The sequence below is a fragment of the Dermochelys coriacea genome, chromosome 5 (genome assembly GCF_009764565.3).
Source record: "Dermochelys coriacea isolate rDerCor1 chromosome 5, rDerCor1.pri.v4, whole genome shotgun sequence".
Classification (NCBI taxonomy): Eukaryota; Metazoa; Chordata; order Testudines; family Dermochelyidae; genus Dermochelys; species Dermochelys coriacea.
Genome location: NC_050072.1, coordinates 86,470,891 through 86,490,603, shown reverse-complemented (window position 1 = coordinate 86,490,603; position 19,713 = coordinate 86,470,891). Strand labels below are relative to the sequence as shown.

Sequence of the window (19,713 nt, the reverse complement as noted above, 5' to 3'; positions counted from 1 at the left end):
TGGCTTTACCACAAGCCCTGAGTCGGGGCAGTTCATAGTTGTGCTGCTCCACAGGTAGAGCCGGGATCGTACTGGCACTCAGAGTCACAATATGGTGGCTGGCTGGTTCTCTCCTTGCTCCAGGAAGGCAACAGTTTGTGTAGCTGGAAACCTAGCACAGTGTACTTCCCGCTTTACTGTGTGGCCAGTAGTGTGGGGGCAGAGCCAGACTTCACCCACTCCCCAGCCACTTCCCTACCCAGCTATGCTACTCGCCATGATATGGATATCACAGGCAGGGGAGGAAGGAGTATCTTTACACTCCGTTACTTTTAACTCCTATGAGCAATGCTGACTGGAAGGTGCAATCAACAGTGGCTGCACACAGACAAGACTTTGGAAGATTCTGCACCTGCAGTTCTCAGGCTGGCTTAAACATACCTGCCCACTGTGTCTGGTTTCCACTATGCTGAACTAAGGAAATATGGGTCTCTGACAAGAAAGAAAGAAAAATACCTTTCTTTTTTTGAAGGCTGCTTTGGCTCCAGGTACTGCTTCACAAACACGGCTGATTGCTTCCCTGTGGAGACAGAAAATAAGTTTTAGAGCAAATGGATGTTTTGGTTTCTTCATTATATGTTCAAATTGCACTGAACGGGAATATTTGACAACTTAGTTCTTTATGGCATTCAGTCACAAGTGAAGACCCGATAACTAGTGAGTCAATTAGTTCTTTTCTCACCAGTAAAGATATCATCTCTGATCAGCTTTAAAACAGACTCCATTTTTTTAAAAAATACAACCAGCCAAAAACATTCCCCTTCTACCTTCCTGCCCAAATGTGGAATTTTCTCCAAATTTAGACTACTCTGCTCTGAGGTACAACGCTCAGTTTTGGTTCAAGGTGCAATAACTTGAGAACCATTAAGGATAAAGATTGGTTCTTTACACCATTGGAGAGCTGGTATGTGCTGCACAATTCTCTTTTTTTTTATCCTAGTGAGATATCAGGTCTAAAACAATGCTGCTCTTAATTATTAAACACCATTTGAGACCATTTTTAACATTTGTATTTATTTTGGTTTTTTTTTTCTAAATTTAGAACATAGAGATGATTATTTTCCTCCCCTCTGAGGCTTGTGCAGAGCCAAGCCAGCCTGGTTTCACATAGTATCAAAACTCTCTACAATATTTCTGCAATCTGAAATGTATGTTGTAAAGAAAATATATGACAGTGTGTTGTGGTGTACGGATTTTACTGGTATTTGTTCATTATGACCCACATAACTTGTGGCCTTACCTCACCACTACAAATATCTTTATATCACAAACATTATGTTTTTGTTTTCTAATCACACTTGTGTCATTGGTAAATTAATGCTGACAGGCTAAGTGAAAGAAACATACACTCAGGAGGAATTTGAATGAAGAATATGATTGTATTTCAAAATGAAATTTTGCTGAACATGCAGCTATAGGTGAATGTCTTTAAGCCCTTTTGGTTTTAAACAATAGGTCGAATGCAACAATCAAATCGTTAATTCTTGAAAATCTGTAAATGTGCATGCACAGTCCTTCTTAGTCATGTTAATATCAATTCTGTAATGGATCTAGCCTTGAACAGAATAGTATGTGTATACTTCCAAGTGGACAAATGACTTTTATACAACCAAATATTTTTAAAAATAACAAAATTGGAGGGAACCCACCACAAACTCAAAAGCCCACACAGCCAGAAATGACCAAAATCTCAAAGCCAACCAAAGCATCATTAAAAACCAAAATATTACTTTAATTCTAATCTGACACAGTATCCGTGTTACTGTTTCAACCCATAGTATATGTGAATGTACGTGATCAGTGTGCATATGGGAGGGGTGCACACGTATGTGCAAGTGCACACACGGACAATGGCCTAACAAATGAAGTTATTGATTTATTATGGAGGAATCAGTAGTGACTCCATAGTTAAGATTGTGGCGTGCACAGAAATAAAAATTTGGCTACTTTTGGAGGGGCACTTTCTGTGCCCCCCGTGGCCTGAGGTTCTGGCTCCCCTCCACTCCCCGGAGCCCTGGGGCCTGTGGCGCTCGCTCTCCCCTGATGGCTGGAGGAGCTGGCTCTCCCCCTCCACCCCCGTGGCCCCAGGGAGCCAGATCTCCCACGCGGCCTGGGGCAGGAGGAGCTCACTCTCCCTGCCATGGAGGAGTTCTGTGCCTTGGTTTTGTTGACTTGGGAGTCGTGCCTCTGCTTGCCCCTCTTGCACATGCCCCTGGTTAAGATTGTGTGGCACTTCTGACCTAAGGCCCAAACCAAGGCACCTGAAGTCAATGGAAAGACTCCCATTAACTTCAACAGATTTTGGTTCAGGCCCTTAAAGCAAGACTAAATCCCTCCATTTCTCTGTCCAGTGATTGAATTTAATCTCCAAATCTACCCCAGTTCAGAAGCCCAATGAATTTTCTGAAATGTGTTTTCCATAAAATTGTTACTAACTCTCCCAGATACAGCAGTTAACAATCAGGCCAGCTGGCAAATCAGACCTGACATGTCTCACAAGCACAGTACAACAAAACATCCCACTCCTAGATGTCATCTCTGCACCTCAAACAGAGGCTAGCTTTGAATATTTAATGTCAGACAGAAAAAAAAATATTCCCCTTGCTCATAAGAACTGTTTTCATTAACCCTAGGAAAAACCAACACATATGTCTATGATCCAGTGCTGCCTCCTTAGCCATGCTGCCCAGCCATGAGCACCCCTGGCTCCTCAGACAGGCTCCCAGCAAGCCCTGGGTCCTGCAAAAACAGTGAGAAGAACTGGGCAGCAGCTGTGAGTCCTTCTCCCCAGCCCATGGCTGGCTCCCCAGACTTACTCCCTATCCCTTCCCAGTGTGCTTCAGAGCTGTCTGGGCAGTTCTTCAGCTACTCATCCACTATGACTGCAGAGATACAACCTGCACTTATCAGGTAAATTTTCCTGCACCTCTCCCTGCCTGCTCCTACAATCTCCCAGCAACTATCAGCAACAGAAGGCAAGGAGCGGCAGGGGGAGTTTGCAGGTAAATTTTCCTGACAAGAGCAGCTTGCATCTTTGCATTGAAGACATCTCCATCTCGGATGCTGAGCTGGGGTAGGTACTTCTTTGGTTGCCTGGCCTCTCTGCCGACAGGCGACTGAATGTCAAGAGAGAGGCTCTACACTGAGGGAACTCAGTCAATCCATCAGATTGGGACTCCTGCTGGCTACCCTTATCAGGTCTGAGGTTGGGGAAGCGAATATACTGGAATGAGAGGAAGAAACCTAGCTTGAAGGATTGGCTGGTTGTATCACCAGCCTCCTGTTGGAACAGCCAGCCAATCGAAGCACTGTACACTTTAGCTGGGAAGTGGATCTGGAAAGGGGGATGGAGGACAGCTGGGGAATCAGAATGCATATCAGCTTAGGCAGTAATAACACATTGCAGACTTCCAACTGCAGGTACATTTTGTCATAAAACACCTTAACCTTGCTGAGCTTGGAGTTCAGGTTGTGTGTCTGAGTGTGTGAAATGAAAGAGTGTGTGCTGTGGATCTCAGGAGGACGAGAGTGCATTTGGGTGTTATGATATTGAGCTGATAAGACATGTTGAAACTAGTCTGGACAGTAGTATTGCTTTAACTAGCAAGTTCCTTGTTTTTCAGTAAATACACGAGAGCAACCTCAGCTCTAAAGTTAACAGTGGTGATATTAGGAGCTTTGAACGTCATACTAGCTTATCTTTGAAGCATGCTGGTGAATATAGTGGAGCTGGAGAAGAAGTTCTCCAAGCAATTTTGCCTGTACAAGACAGGATAGCCCAGAGAAGTCTGAGGTCAGCTGCTCACCAGCGATCCTTAGAGCTGCTGCAAAAAAGGTGTAGCATTTATTCAGTCAGTAGGCATGAAGGCGCTCACGTACTAAGGTGCTCATATAGATCCTTGATTAGATAAACAGATGGAAAGAAAACAGCTGGCTGGTCATAGAATCATAGAATCATAGAATATCAGGGTTGGAAGGGACCCCAGAAGGTCATCTAGTCCAACCCCCTGCTCAAAGCAGGACCAAGTCCCAGTTAAATCATCCCAGCTAGGGCTTTGTCAAGCCTGACCTTAAAAACCTCTAAGGAAGGAGATTCTACCACCTCCCTAGGTAACGCATTCCAGTGTTTCACCACCCTCTTAGTGAAAAAGTTTTTCCTAATATCCAATCTAAACCTCCCCCATTGCAACTTGAGACCATTACTCCTCGTTCTGTCATCTGCTACCATTGAGAACAGTCTAGAGCCATCCTCTTTGAAACCCCCTTTCAGGTAGTTGAAAGCAGCTATCAAATCCCCCCTCATTCTTCTCTTCTGCAGACTAAACAATCCCAGCTCCCTCAGCCTCTCCTCATAAGTCATGTGCTCTAGACCCCTAATCATTTTCGTTGCCCTTCGTTGTACTCTTTCCAATTTATCCACATCCTTCCTGTAGTGTGGGGCCCAAAACTGGACACAGTACTCCAGATGAGGCCTCACCAGTGTCGAATAGAGGGGAACGATCACGTCCCTCGATCTGCTCGCTATGCCCCTACTTATACATCCCAAAATGCCATTGGCCTTCTTGGCAACAAGGGCACACTGCTGACTCATATCCAGCTTCTCGTCCACTGTCACCCCTAGGTCCTTTTCCGCAGAACTGCTGCCGAGCCATTCGGTCCCTAGTCTGTAGCGGTGCATTGGATTCTTCCATCCTAAGTGCAGGACCCTGCATTTATCCTTATTGAACCTCATTAGATTTCTTTTGGCCCAATCCTCCAATTTGTCTAGGTCCTTCTGTATCCTATCCCTCCCCTCCAGCGTATCTACCACTCCTCCCAGTTTAGTATCATCCGCAAATTTGCTGAGAGTGCAATCCACACCATCCTCCAGATCATTTATGAAGATATTGAACAAAACGGGCCCCAGGACCGACCCCTGGGGCACTCCACTTGACACCGGCTGCCAACTAGACATGGAGCCATTGATCACTACCCGTTGAGCCCGACAATCTAGCCAGCTTTCTACCCACCTTATAGTGCATTCACCAGCCCATACTTCCTTAACTTGCTGACAAGAATGCTGTGGGAGACCGTGTCAAAAGCTTTGCTAAAGTCAAGAAACAATACATCCACTGCTTTCCCTTCATCCACAGAACCAGTAATCTCATCATAAAAGGCGATTAGATTAGTCAGGCATGACCTTCCCTTGGTGAATCCATGCTGACTGTTCCTGATCACTTTCCTCTCCTCTAAGTGCTTCAGGATTGATTCTTTGAGGACCTGCTCCATGATTTTTCCAGGGACTGAGGTGAGGCTGACCGGCCTGTAGTTCCCAGGATCCTCCTTCTTCCCTTTTTTAAAGATGGGCACTACATTAGCCTTTTTCCAGTCATCCGGGACTTCCCCCGTTCGCCACGAGTTTTCAAAGATAATGGCTAAGGGCTCTGCAATCACAGCCGCCAATTCCTTCAGCACTCTCGGATGCAATTCGTCCGGCCCCATGGACTTGTGCACGTCCAGCTTTTCTAAATAGTCCCTAACCACCTCTATCTCTACAGAGGGCTGGCCATCTCTTCCCCATTTTGTGTTGCCCAGCACAGCAGTCTGGGAGCTGACCTTGTTAGTGAAAACAGAGGCAAAAAAAGCATTGAGTACATTAGCTTTTTCCACATCCTCTGTCACTAGCTTGCCTCCCTCATTCAGTAAGGGGCCCACACTTTCCTTGGCTTTCTTCTTGTTGCCAACATACCTGAAGAAACCCTTCTTGTTACTCTTGACATCTCTTGCTAGCTGCAGCTCCAGGTGCGATTTGGCCCTCCTGATATCTTTCCTACATGCCCGAGCAATATTTTTATACTCTTCCCTGGTCATATGTCCAAGCTTCCACTTCTTGTAAGCTTCTTTTTTATGTTTAAGATCCGCTAGGATTTCACCATTAAGCCAAGCTGGTCGCCTGCCATATTTACTATTCTTTCGACTCATCGGGATGGTTTGTCCCTGTAACCTCAACAGGGATTCCTTGAAATACAGCCAGCTCTCCTGGACTCCCTTCCCTTTCATGTTAGTCCCCCAGGGGATCCTGGCCATCTGTTCCCTGAGGGAGTCAAAGTCTGCTTTCCTGAAGTCCAGGGTCCGTATCCTGCTGCTTACCTTTCTTCCCTGCGTCAGGATCCTGAACTCAACCAACTCATGGTCACTGCCTCCCAGATTCCCATCCACTTTTGCTTCCCCCACTAATTCATCCCCACTTTGGGTCTAGGAGGCGAGGAAGAGGTGGGGCAGTGCGGTAAGAAGCAGGGCAAGGGTGGGGCATTGGAGAAAGCGGTGGAGTGAGGGCAGGGCCTGGCTGGAGCTGGGGGGAGCACCCCCCAGCAGATTAGAAATTAAGCGACTGTGCCCCAAGGTATCTGCCAGTCTGACCTGGAGAAAAATTCCTTCCTGACCCCAAATATGGCAAATCAGTTAGACTCAGAGTGTGTGAGTGAGAACCACCAGCCAGACACCTGGGAAATAATTGTCTGTAGTAACTCAGAGCCCTTCTCATCTAGTGTCTCATTTCTAGCCTTTGGAGATATTTGCTAACAGCAGTCACAGATGGGCCATATGCCATTGCAACCTCATTATAGCATCCACTCCATAAACTTATCAAGCTCAGTCTTGAAACAAATTAGGTTTTTTGCCCCCTCTTCTTCCCTTGGGAAGATATTCCAGAATTTCACTCCTCTGATGGTTAGAAACTTTCATCTAATTTGAAGCCTAAACTCACTGATGGCCAGTTTATAGCCATTTATTTTTGTGCCAGTATTGGCCATTAACTTAAATAACTCCTCTCCCTCCCTGGTGTTTGTCCCTCTGATATATTTATAGAGCAATTATATCTCCGCTCAGCCTTCATTTTGTTACGCTAAACAAACTCCTTAGGTCTCCTCTCATAAGAAAGGTTATTCATTCCTCTGATCATCCTAGTAGCCCTTCTCTGCATCTGTTCTAGTTTGAATTAGTCTTTCTTAAACATGGGAGACCAGAATTGCACACAGTATTCCTCATCTGGATGAGGTCTCACTGGTGCCTTGTGCAATGGTAATAATACTTCCTAGCTATTGGAAACATCTCACCTGATGCATGATTGTATTAGACTTTTTTCACAGCTACATCACATTTCACACTTATGGATCTAAAGGTAGAGGAGGCCTGGGATTACTTTAAATCAAAGCTGCAGAAGCTATCGGAAGCCTGTATCCTAAGAAAGGGGAAAAAATTCATAGGCAGGAGTTGTAGACGAAGCTGGATGAGCAAGCATCTTAGAGAGGTGATTAAGAAGAAGCAGAAAACATACAGGGAGTGGAAGATGGGAGGGATCAGCAAGGAAAGCTACCTTATTGAGGTCAGAACATGTAGGGATAAAGTGAGACAGGCTAAAAGTCACGTAGAGTTGGACCTTGCAAAGGGAATTAAAACCAATAGTAAAAGTTTCTATAGCCATATAAATAAGAAGAAAACTAAGAAAGAAGAAGTGGGGCTGCTAAACACTGAGGATGGAGTGGAGATCAAGGATAATCTAGGCATGGCCCAATATCTAAACAAATACTTTGCTTCAGTCTTTAATAAGGCTAAAGAGGATCTTAGGGATAATGGTAGCATGACAAATGGGAATGAGGATATGGAGGTAGATATTATTATATCTGAGGTAGAAGTGAAACTCAACCAGTTTAATGGGACTAAATCGGGGGGGGTCCAGATAATCTTCATCCAAGAATATTAAAGGAATTGGCACCTGAAATTGCAAGCCCCTTAGCAAGAATTTTTAATGAATCTGTAAACTCAGGAGTTATACCGAATGGTTGGAGAATTGCTAATATAGTTTCTATTTTTAAGAAAGGAAAAAATAGTGATCCTGGTAACTACAGGCCTGTTAGTTTGACAGCTGTAGTATGCAAGGTCTTGGAAAAAAATTTTAAGGAGAAAATAGTTAAGGACATTGAAGTCAATGGTAAATGGGACAAAATACAACATGGTTTTACAAAAGGTAGATCGTGCCAAACCAACCTGATCTCCTTCTTTGAGAAAGTAACAGAATTTTTAGACAAAGGAAACACAGTGGATCTAAATTACCTAGATTTCAGTAAGGCGTTTGATACTGTGCCACATGGGGATTAGTTAAATTGGAAAAGATGGGGATCAATATGAATATCGAAAGGTGGATAAGGAATTGGTTAAAGGGGAGACTACAACAGGTCCTACTGAAAGGTGAACTGTCAGGCTGGAGGGAGGTTACTAGTGGAGTTCCTCAGGGATCAGTTCTGGGACCAATCTTATTTAATCTTTTTATTACTGACCTCGGCACAAAAAGTGGGAGTGTGCTAATAAAGTTTGCAGACGATACAAAGCTGGGAGGTATTGCCAATTCAGAGAAGGATCAGGATATCATGCAGGAGGATCTGGATGACCTTGTAAAACTGGAGTAATAGTAATAGGATGAAATTTAATAGTGGGAAGTGTAAGGTTATGTATTTAGGGATTAATAACAAGAATTTTAGTTATAAGCTGGGGATGCATCAATTAGAAGTAACAGAAGAGGAGAAGGACCTTGGAGTATTGGTTGATCATACGATGACTATGAGCTGCTAATGTGATATGGCTGTGAAAAAAGCTAATGCAGTTTTGGAATTTCCAGAAGGGATAAGGAGGTTTTAGTACAGTTATACAAGGCACTAGTGAGACCTCACCTGGAATACTGTGTGCAGTTCTGGTCTCCCATGTTTAAAAAGGATGAATTCAAACTGGAGCAGGTACAGAGAAGGGCTACTAGGATGATCCGAGGAATGGAAAACTTGTCTTATGAAAGGAGACTCAAGGAGCTTGGCTTGTTTAGCCTAACTAAAAGAAGGTTGAGGGGAGATATGATTGCTCTCTATAAATATATCAGAGGGATAAATACTGGAGAGGGAGAGGAATTATTTAAGCTCAGTACCAATGTGGACACAAGAACAAATGTGTATAAACTGGCCACCAGGAAGTTTAGACTTGAAATTAGATGAAGGTTTCTAACCATCAGAGGAGTGAAGTTTTGGAATAGCCTTCCAAGGGAAGCAGTGGGAGCAAAAGATCTATCTGGCTTTAAGATTCTACTCGATAAGTTTATGGAGGAGATGGTATGATGGGATAATGTGATTTTGGTAATTAATTGATCTTTAAATATTCATGGTAAATAGGCCTAATACCCTGATATGGGATATTAGATGGGTGGGATCTGAGTTACCCAGGAAAGAATTTTCTGTAGTATCTGGCTGGTGAATCTTGCCCATATGCTCAGGGTTTAGCTGATCACCATATTTGGGGTCGGGAAGGAATTTTCCTCCAGGGCAGATTGGAAGAGGCCCTGGTGGTTTTTCGCCTTCCTCTGTAGCATGGGTCACTTGAGGGAGGATTCTCTGCTCCTTGAAGTCTTTAAATCACGATTTGAGGACTTCAATAGCTCAGACATAGGTGAGGTTTTTCGTAGGAGTGGGTGGGTGAGATTCTGTGGCCTGCATTGTGCAGGAGGTCAGACTAGATGATCAGAATGGTCCCTTCGGACCTTAGTATCTATGAATCTGAATGAGATCTCACTGGTGCCTTGGGCAATGGTAATAAAACTTCCTAGCTACTGGAAACATCTCACCTGATGCATGATTGTATTAGACATTTTTCACTGCTACATCACATTGGGGGCTCATGATCATACTATGATCAACCAATACACCCAGGTCTTCTCTTCTGTCACTTCCAACTGATAAGTCCCTAGTTTACAGCAAAAATTCTTGTTAGTCCCTAAATTTATGATCTTGCACTATTAAATTCCATCTCATTTTTATTACGCCAAAATTCCTTGTATGATATTCCGGTCCTCCTCCATATTGGCAATACCTCCCAACTTTGTGTCATCCACAAATTTTATTAGCACACTTCCACTTTTTGCACCAAGGGCAATATTAATTAAAATATTAAATAAGATTGGTCCCAAGACCAGTCCCTGAGGAATTCCACCAATAACCTCCTTCCACCCTGACAGTGCTCTTTTCAGCATGGCTCATCGTAGTTTCCCCTTTAACCAGTTCATTACTCACCTTTTGATTCTCATATTAATCATCCTCTCCAATTTTTCACCCACCATTCCCTGTATAGGCACACATCAAACCAGATTAACTGTGCATACAGCTGCTAGTTTGAGCATGCACTTATCTGACTTGTGCATACAAACACTCATTTGAACAGGAAAATAGAGGTTTATGGCACATTTGCAGGACTAATCAATTGCACAGACTTTGAAAAATTTGACATAAATGTAATTTCTTGCTTGATGTGGAAAAGTGGTTTTCAATAATATGTTTAAATCCTTCTGCACCCCATGCCCTTATGGTAACCAGGCACTGATCTCAGGTATGTACCACATAGTGCCGCACTATCTTGATATCTTGTAAAATTTGTTTCTGTGCAGACTTACAGTAAGGACCACATACTGAGTTCCAAATCTGGCCCTAAATATTTTCTGCTTTGCAGATGGTCACATCTGAAATCATTTTCTCAGCACAACACACACTGCATGCTTTCAGTATAGATTTTAGATGGCAAGTGTATCGAGTGAAATGTTGTCTATATGCAATACTGAATTTCTCCAGTCTTACCTACAGTGCTCCATGATGATCTGACATTATTGTGAAAAAGAAAAGCATGCCTTTCACATTGGCTTCATGTTCCATATAAAAGGCCATAGTCCCGTTTGTTTTTCATAACTTTAACCATCATACTTTGTGAGCACTTCTAGCCCTAAGGAAGCTGAAATCTGTTTCTTTAATAAACATTGTTTTCACAATCACATGAATGTACCCTTGCTTGTTTTGGATTTTTAAAAATTTAATTCATGTAATTTATTACTTTTTATGAAAAGAGAGTACTGAAGCTATTGTTTTGTGGAAAAAGACAGACATGGAAAAGTTGCACTGACTTTTCAATTGAATCTAAAAAAACCTGGCTGGTCGATTTTGAGACTAGGAACCCGGACCAATTTGCACACAAAAGACTTGCATGCTACAGCCATAAAACTTGCTGTTTTTCCTCTTGTCTATCCATGTTACCCCACACTTCCATCTGTATCTTTGCCAGCCTGAATCCCACACCTGGGGCTCCACAGACTAAAAAAGGAAACAAAGAGAAACTACTGTATGCAACAAACATTTAATGAATTTACTTAGAAAAAGAACTGCACGTTTCTGGACAAATTGTGCAGTCTGCTCCTATTTATTTCTGAATACTATCTTTGCCAATCTTTTTAACTAACAAGTTATATAGCTACCACCTGCCGAGGAGAAAAATGGCCTATATTAAAATATTAACACCTTAATTCTGAATAAATCACACAGAGGCCAAAAGTAACCTTTCAGAAATATATTTAATAATCAGAATATTTGTTCATTTACAAAACAAGCACAGTACATTTGTAGTGTTTGAAGTGGTTAAGGGAGGATTAAGAAGCCTTAAGGGCTGGTGCTCACATATGATAGTTAGTGGTGCTTTAAAGGCAGAGAGGCAAATGGGTAGGGTCTGATAGAGGTGAGGATGAAAAAGTAGCTAATGAACATAGAACTGAGAGTATGGAAGAGAATGATGAAAGAATAGTGGACAGGTTTTGTGATATAATGGTGCAATGAGTAATCCTGGAGCAGAGCTGCTTGTACAAGGGGTGAAAAAACCTAATGATGTGAAATGGTTACAGTGAACTCACAGAAGAGGAATGTGAACTAGCCTACTTGTTCCAGATCACAAAAAGCATGGAGCAGAGGGGAGGATTTATAGAATAAGTTGGCGGTGATGTATATGGCAGACAAATGGTGGTAAACTTATACAGGAAGATATAAAACCATTCCTCTTTCTTCCCTTCAGCTTCTCAGTTTGTTTCTTGCAATGTGGGATTCTCTCTATGTGTGATAGATCTGTAAGGGGGAAAAACAAAAACAAGCTAGCCATTCTATCCTTAACACATTTTATAAACTATACACAATCAGGACTGTGTAATCAACTCTAATGAGAAACACATCTTTGGCAATGATTAGCTACAGAACATAACATATGGTTAGATGTATGTTGAACTACACAATAGTAATTCAAGTGCATTGGCACAATACTCTTGCATTCAGTTTTCTATATTCATTTGAAAAGTGTTTTCTAAATCAATGACAAAAGTCAGTGCACTCAAGCCTTAGGCTATTTCAGAGCACCCTGCGTCAACAATTCATGGATGCTTTTTTAATCCCTTCACTGCCAAAGATTTTTTACCACCCATTGATTTGGTTTAGTGGTGTTCACTTATTTTCGAACTTCCATAGACGCATATTTATCAAACAATACACCAGGCACAACCAGTACCTTTCACTCATATCAAGCCTTTGTGAGAATCTAGTCACATATTTACTAAATTCCACACAAAATGTGAATAAAATGCAGATTTATGAAACCGAAGTCTTTAGGCTAATATGAGCTCTAGAACATCCTACTGTTATACACCAGCAGCATAGAGAATTACATATTGTTAAAACCTACTTCTAAAAAACTAGTTAAAAAGTCTGACTGTTCTGATTTTCAGAATTGTGCATGCAATTATACACCTAATTTGTATTTATAACCACAAAATTGCATACACACAGGGTCAGTTTTGCACCTAACTGGCATCTTAGGAGCATATATATATCAGATTCTGTGCACAGCTATTGCAACTGTACATGCCAATTAGACAACTGTGTGCGCACATTTCTGAAAACCCCTTTATGTTTAAGCATCACACAGACTCTAAAAGCTCTGCCATTAGAAGGGGTATATTTTCAAAACAAGCTTCTAAAAACCACCTTTTAGTGTACATAAATAGTGTGTGCGCAAAACCCTGTATTTGCATGCACATGTCAATAGGGATTCTCTTTTTGGAAGATAAGTTCAGTGATGCCAACAAACTAAATCGGGGTAGCCAACCTGAGCCTGAGAAGGAACCAGAATTTACCAATGTATCTTGCTAAAGTGCCACAGTAATATGTCAGCAGCCCCCACCCCCACTCCCAGCACCTCCCAATCAGCTGTTTCGTGGCATGCAGGAGGCTGGGGGGGAAGGGGAGGAGCAAGGGTACGGCAGGCTCAGGGAGGGGGTGGGAAGGGGTGGAGTGTGGGCAGGGCCTGTGGCAGAGCCAGGGGTTGAGCAGTGAGCACCCCCCCGGCACACTGGAAAGTTGGCGCCTGTAGCTCCAGCCCTGGAGTTGGTACCTATACGAGGAGCCCATATTAACTTCTGAAGAGCTACATGTGGCTCTTCAGTCACAGGTTGGCCACTCCTGAACTAAAGGAAGAACCTAAGATCTAGACCTAGATCAGTTTAGTTAAGAAGCCATAATTCTCTAACCTCCTTTGCAGGCCATCATTCTCTATTCCAGCATGGCCTCTGGAAGCGTAGACCAGTGGGCAGGACAATGGACTGAGACACAGAAGACAAACTATTCCTAGCTCAGCCATCGGCTCACAGTAGCCAAAGGAACATAGGAATGGTCATATTAGATCAGACCTAAAGTTCTTCTAGTCTAGTCCCCTGTCTCTAAAAGCAGACAACACCTGTCACTTCAGAGCCCTTGCTAGGCAGATTCAGGATAATCTTTGCCCCAAGTGACTCTCCCACTAATTGCTAGAGATTATCTTAAATCCTGAAGCATGAGCTTTTACAACTCTTCCAAAATCTCTTGGTTTTGGATTAATGATTATAAAACTGGTTAGCCTTATTATTCATATAAGTGTCCAATCCCTTCTTTACTGCCTGATAAGTTCTTGGCCTCAACAACATCCTGTGGCAATGAGTTCCACAGACTAATTATGCATGGTCTAAAAAAGTCACTCAGCTTCCCTGCACTTCGGTGAGTTTGCACTCCCCGTGAGTTTGCAGTCCCATGGCCCACCTGCTGTTAAAAATTTGACAGTCTCCTAATTGTCAAGTAATGACTCCACAGTTAACTTTGCACTGAGATTTGCCTTTAAAAGCAGGAATAAAACCCCTCTGCTTCACACTAACTACTGAAATGAGCTCCCAGATTTTCTCTTTTTGCTCCAGTAAAATGTTTCACTTTCAAACTATAGCCCTGAGAAGTCTCACTTATTTTGCTTCTCTCTGGCTAAATCCAGAGTTGCCACAAACGCCAAACTTTACACACACACACACACACACACACACACACACACCCCTTCATAATATCTCAGACAGGACACATTTTGCATTTTATACTTCAGTACAAAGACAGTAATTGAATTTATTTATCTCGGCTAAGAAAAGCCAACAGAACTGCTCAGGTTCATCAACCTCTTGTCTGATAATGCAGGGTGCAGCTACATCCACAGGAGAGTTGCCAAAGACGTGAAGCTGGCAATTTTGTCTTCAACTCTCCCCCAACCCAGTCCTCTCTGTAGCTCTTTCTTACTCACAGAGGCTAGCAAAAGGAGACAGGGAAGGTTGCCCAGGCTTAATAAGTTATTATTGTCCACTTTTGTTCATTATTGTTGAACTACCATAGATCAAATTAATCCAACACTACTGAAAATGTTTCCATTAATAATAATAAATTAAAATTAAAGATGCTTACAATGTAAAGCACATTAAAAAGCCTGTTTGTTCCAACACATTTGCATGCTACTCTATGACAGGTTTCAGAGTAGCAGCCGTGTTAGTCTGTATTCGCAAAAAGAAAAGGAGTACTTGTGGCACCTTAGAGACTAACAAATTTATTTGAGCATAAGCTTTCATGAGCTGTAGCTTATGCTCAAATAAATTTGTTAGTCTCTAAGATGCTACTCTATGTGAGCTAAATGGGCAGATGTAAATTATTCCCCATCAGTATTTCTTATTCTGTTAAGCATGAGTGTCAGGTATTATAAATTAGTTATCCAGGTATTATTCATAATTCTGGTGCATATGAGTAGCAGTTATTCACCTACTGGGTACATTTCCTGGTATGAAACTCATTAACAATAAATTACTACTTATCTGCCATCCATTGAAGGTTCTCAGAGAATGTAAAGCATGGGCTAGACAGTGACTTTTGAGTCACAGACCTGAGGAGAGGGCAGTCTGTCTGGAGCTCCACTGCCCCAAGAGGAGAACCAAAGCTCCTCCTTGCATAAAAATGGGGCAGATGCTCTCCTTCCACAGCTTGCTGTTACAGTTATGAGCACAGCCCTGTCTCCTCCCTGCCCTGAAGAGGGGAGTAATAGTAAGCAGTCCCTGTGCTCCAGAGCTCAGCCTGTGTAGCTTTTCTCTCTTTGCACAGCTTCTTGGTCATCCCTCTGTCCATGCACAGGTGTGCTGGGGTTACTTACAATCTAGTCTATGTATTACACACCCCTGCAGTACCATCCAGATGGCAAAATCCATGGTCCATTAACCATAGGTAAACTATAGAACACTGATGCTTTCCAAGTAAAAGTAATATTTTCCAAGTAGCTGAGAGGTGGGGGGAATTCAGTGACTACATAAGACTTATTGTTTGAAATAAATACATGTTACCTAAAATTTCTTCATAAGCTATAGTGGAGCCATTTTTCCCTCCCAATGTCTTCCTTCCTTCTGGGTGATCTTTGCTGGCAATAAGTTTCTGTAAAGAATACAAAATATGTAAAGAAATACCATATGAATTGAAACGTCATCAATATAATTTAGTGGTGGGCCTGAACCTAGTTCTGTACCTTGGATTTGGATTTTGAATACCTCCTCTCCAAAAGTCGGGGCACGGGGAATGGATGGAAAAGTGTGTATTTATGGTTTTGGTTCAGCCCCTTATGAAGGTAGGATCCAACCACAAGATCTGGACTGTGAGCAGGGTTTGAATACCTTATCCCCACAAAGCTCATGGGGGACTAGGATCTGGATTGTATTCAGGCCTATCACTAATATAAATTATTCCACTGCGGTGATCTACTTATTAACGGAACATGCAACATAATGTTTCAGTCAGTATGGTGAGATGGCTTTCAGATGCTGCATGCACTAAAGTAATTACACTCAATTAGCTAACAACAATACAGAACATGCAGGCTTGTAATTCAGATACCTGTAGTATGACAAACTGTACATGCAACATAATTATAATTCGGTCCATGCATGCAACATGGTAGCTAAAGCTCATTATAATGTAACAGTAAGCACACAGATGTAGACACTTGTGTATTAGATGAACTGTAAACATTGCGAGTGTTGCAATAATATTTTACCTGAATATTTTTTTAATAAAAAGTTTGAGGATACAAATGGGCTGGCCAAAAAAAAAACCAAAAACAAAAAACTTTAAAGGTGGTCCCTTTCAGTGGTGATGCTGGAAGGAGTCATGGTGAATTTAAGACCAGTTGCCCGCTGCAGTTAGGTCAGTTGTCTGGCTCCTCCTCTACGTTGAGGATGAAACGCTTCTGTTCTTCCCTTTGCCCAAGCAAGTTAGCATTACTTCAGGTGTGTGCCAAGAATTGCCAATGCATAGTTAATTATACAATTTGTGGATTCAGTTGGCTTTTATTTTACCATTATCTATACCTACTGACACTTTTGCTTGCACTTCCATTTAAAAATTCAAAGATTCACATGGAGATTACAAAAGAGAAGGTACACAAGTGACAATACAACAGCACTCTAATTCTCACATTTGTTCTGTAGTAAAAGCCTCTGGCAACTTCAAATTTCACAACGATCAAGGAAAAGTCTCATAAAATTTATACTTACCTTTTCATTTCTCCATAAGCCATAGCCACAGAATAATATACCACCACGTTTTTCTGGGCAACACTGAAACTGTTGATACCCTTCTACTAACAGCATGGTAAATGGAAGCATCTGTTCATTGATTTCACTTAAGTAGAAAGTATATTAACTATTAAAATATTTAACATTTTAATTTTTAAGAATGATAAACAATTCAAGTTAAGTGTTAGACACACAAAGCGCCAAGTGAAACAGTGAAAATAGCTTATATTTTTCATGAGTGACCTTAAGAGAAGGAAGACCCCTAAGCAAAGCATATTTATTCTGGGCCTTCAAAAGTTGCCAGTTTTTCATGTGTGTGTTTTGCCCAAGCATACACTTGGATTTGGGTATCTAAATACCTGATTAAATAATAGGTGGGATGATTTTCAATACTTTCTAGGGGGTTTGGACACCTAAGTCCCCTTAATTTCCAATGGGACTTGGGCATCTAAATCCATCAGGCAGCTTTGAAAAATCTCAGCCAGTATTAATTGTTTGCACTTCTACAGTCCTTTCCATCCAAAGATTTCAATGCACTTTACAAACATTTATTTAGTCTCACAACCCTGTGAGGTCAAAACAGATTAAGTGGTGTGTCCCAGGAGACACAAGAAGCCAGAACCTATAGAACCCAGGAGTCTGACTCTCAGTTCTGCGATTTGGCTAAAAAAGCTCTTTCTTCCTCTCTGCAAGCATGCATCAATGTAGCAGGGTATGCACAAATCTATATAATTTTGCATATGCAAAAACTTAGATGTGCTACATTGTGGGCACAATTTTAAAAGCTGCTTTAGAAATTTTTGCTCTTGAGATCAACAGAACCTCCCAGTAAATTACAACTTTGTTTTCCTTCGATTACAAGCAAGACTGTGGAGTCTTTACAACCATCACAATGAGCACTTATTCAAACAAGCCATAGACTTCAATAGGACTATTCAGGTGAGCAAAAGTTTGCCAATAGAACGAGTCACAAACAATCTGGCCCAAAGATAAATTCTATACACCTGAACAATATACATCAAATATGACATTTACACAATCTTTTAACCTGATGGCTTGTCCAGGAACTTTATCTCCCTCCCATTCCACCCCATTGTGTTATTTTAAATGTGCAATAACTGAGTTACATATTTAATTTAAATGTTTTGAGCTCTTGGTTATCGTGACTCAGATAAAGCTACTCCTTGGCCCCTTAATCTTGTGATCAGGTCCTCGGGAATCTCTTCTCTCCTTACTCATTATTGATCTTGGCAAAAGTCAGGGGGAAGGAATTACGGGGTCAGATTTTTCAAACAAGCTCATCTCTTTTGAATGTGTGGCCATTTACAGTGATGCCTAAATGGGAGCTGAGCTCTTCAGAAATCTGGCCCCAATTGTAAGAGCTGAAATCTTTTGAAAATCTGCCCCACAGAGAAGAGGAGTGTGCAATGACAGATATGATACTGTTGTGGGAACAACTGTTGATGTAATGTTAGAAAGGGAGTGACTATGCTACTGTCCATGCACACCAAGCCTTCAGCATGGCCACCTGGAAATAGAGGTTTCCAGAATCCTGGTAGACTCTGGGCTCATATTCGCAAACTGGCCTCCAGAGTGCTTACTAAACATTACTGATGTCAGAAGTTATATCAGGCCAAAGGTGGAGCCATTTCTTCTTTCAAGTCTATAGGAGTTGCAAGGACACCTCACAGCAAAATGGCATCAACTAAAGCAAGAGCAATCCATGTTTACTGCGAGCCAGGAAGGTTGCATTATAACTAGAGGTCCACACATGGATTTGAACTGCTTAGACATTTGAAGCTCAGGGTAGTTTCTCCAGCCAAGAGGAGTGGTGCAGCCACGCTTACACAGTCTGACTCTGTCCTCTTTCAGTGGCTAGTCATAGAGCAATTTATGGAACCTGGGCTCTTTAGCTCAGGCAGTAAAGACACCACAGGTCCCAGCTTCAATCCCTGCTGCCGATGATCCACTACACAAGGATTTTCAAATTTTAAAATGATTCTCATTGGTTAAAGAGCTGCAGAGAAATCAGCTAACAAGCAAGCAATGATAATGCCTCACTTGTATACCTGCTGCGCTACTGGGTCTGCCAACATTTATACAAGAATCAAGGACAATGATACAGAGCATTTGGCACGGATTATGAATAAACTATAGAATTACTACAATCCTAGAATAAATATGATTTAGAGACTTCTGTTTGTTATTTGTAAGTGAGGTCAGCAGGAATCAGTTGGTGCATGTGTGACATTTTACCATGAAGGTTAAAGCTCAAAAGTGAGTTTGGGGAAACATGTAACTTCTTAATCAAACATAAGCTTGCATGTGAAATTACAAAGTAAGGCAGAGACTGCTTGTGGTGGTTGCTTTAACCGTAACCCAAGCCATAGGCATTTCTAATGTCCGTGATTATTTCTAATGTTAGTGAAATGCAGATTCAGGTTCTAGCCTCTGATTCAAAGCTCATCCAAAGCTCCCACTGACATCAGTGGACTTGGATTCATTCATAAGGTCTAATCCAGAGGAGTGAGTCTATATGGCATAGATTCATAGATACTAAGGTCAGAAGGGACCATTCTGATCATCTAGTCTGACCTCCTGCACAGCGCAGGCCACAGAATCTCACCCACCCACTCCTACGAAAAACCTCACCTATCATTTAAAAAAAAAAAGAAAAGAAAAAAAGAAAAGAAATCCCAAGCAACATAAGGTTTTCCTCCTGCAACTTCTCTTACATTTTAGATGTGGTCAAAAGAATATGAGTCAAGGAAGTGCCCAGTATGTGATCAGCTATGCTACAACTTCATCAGAAAAACATCACTTTCCAAATGTATGTTTCACAGTTAAAGCCAAAAATAACCATGCACTCAGAGAACACTGGAGCAGTGACATTTTGCATGTAAAAATGA

General features: G+C 41.8%; 1 protein-coding gene across 2 annotated transcripts in view; it reads right to left on the bottom strand.

The window, feature by feature from the left end:
• The window catches only part of SHC3 (SHC adaptor protein 3), a 98,656-nt gene that overhangs the window by 35,387 nt on the left and 43,556 nt on the right, over window positions 1–19,713 (bottom strand). For both annotated transcript variants that reach the window (XM_038403718.2, XM_043514752.1), the window contains one exon: window positions 496–559. In XM_038403718.2, coding sequence (XP_038259646.1) covers window positions 496–559 — 64 coding nt within the window. The remainder of the gene's footprint in view (window positions 1–495; window positions 560–19,713) is intronic.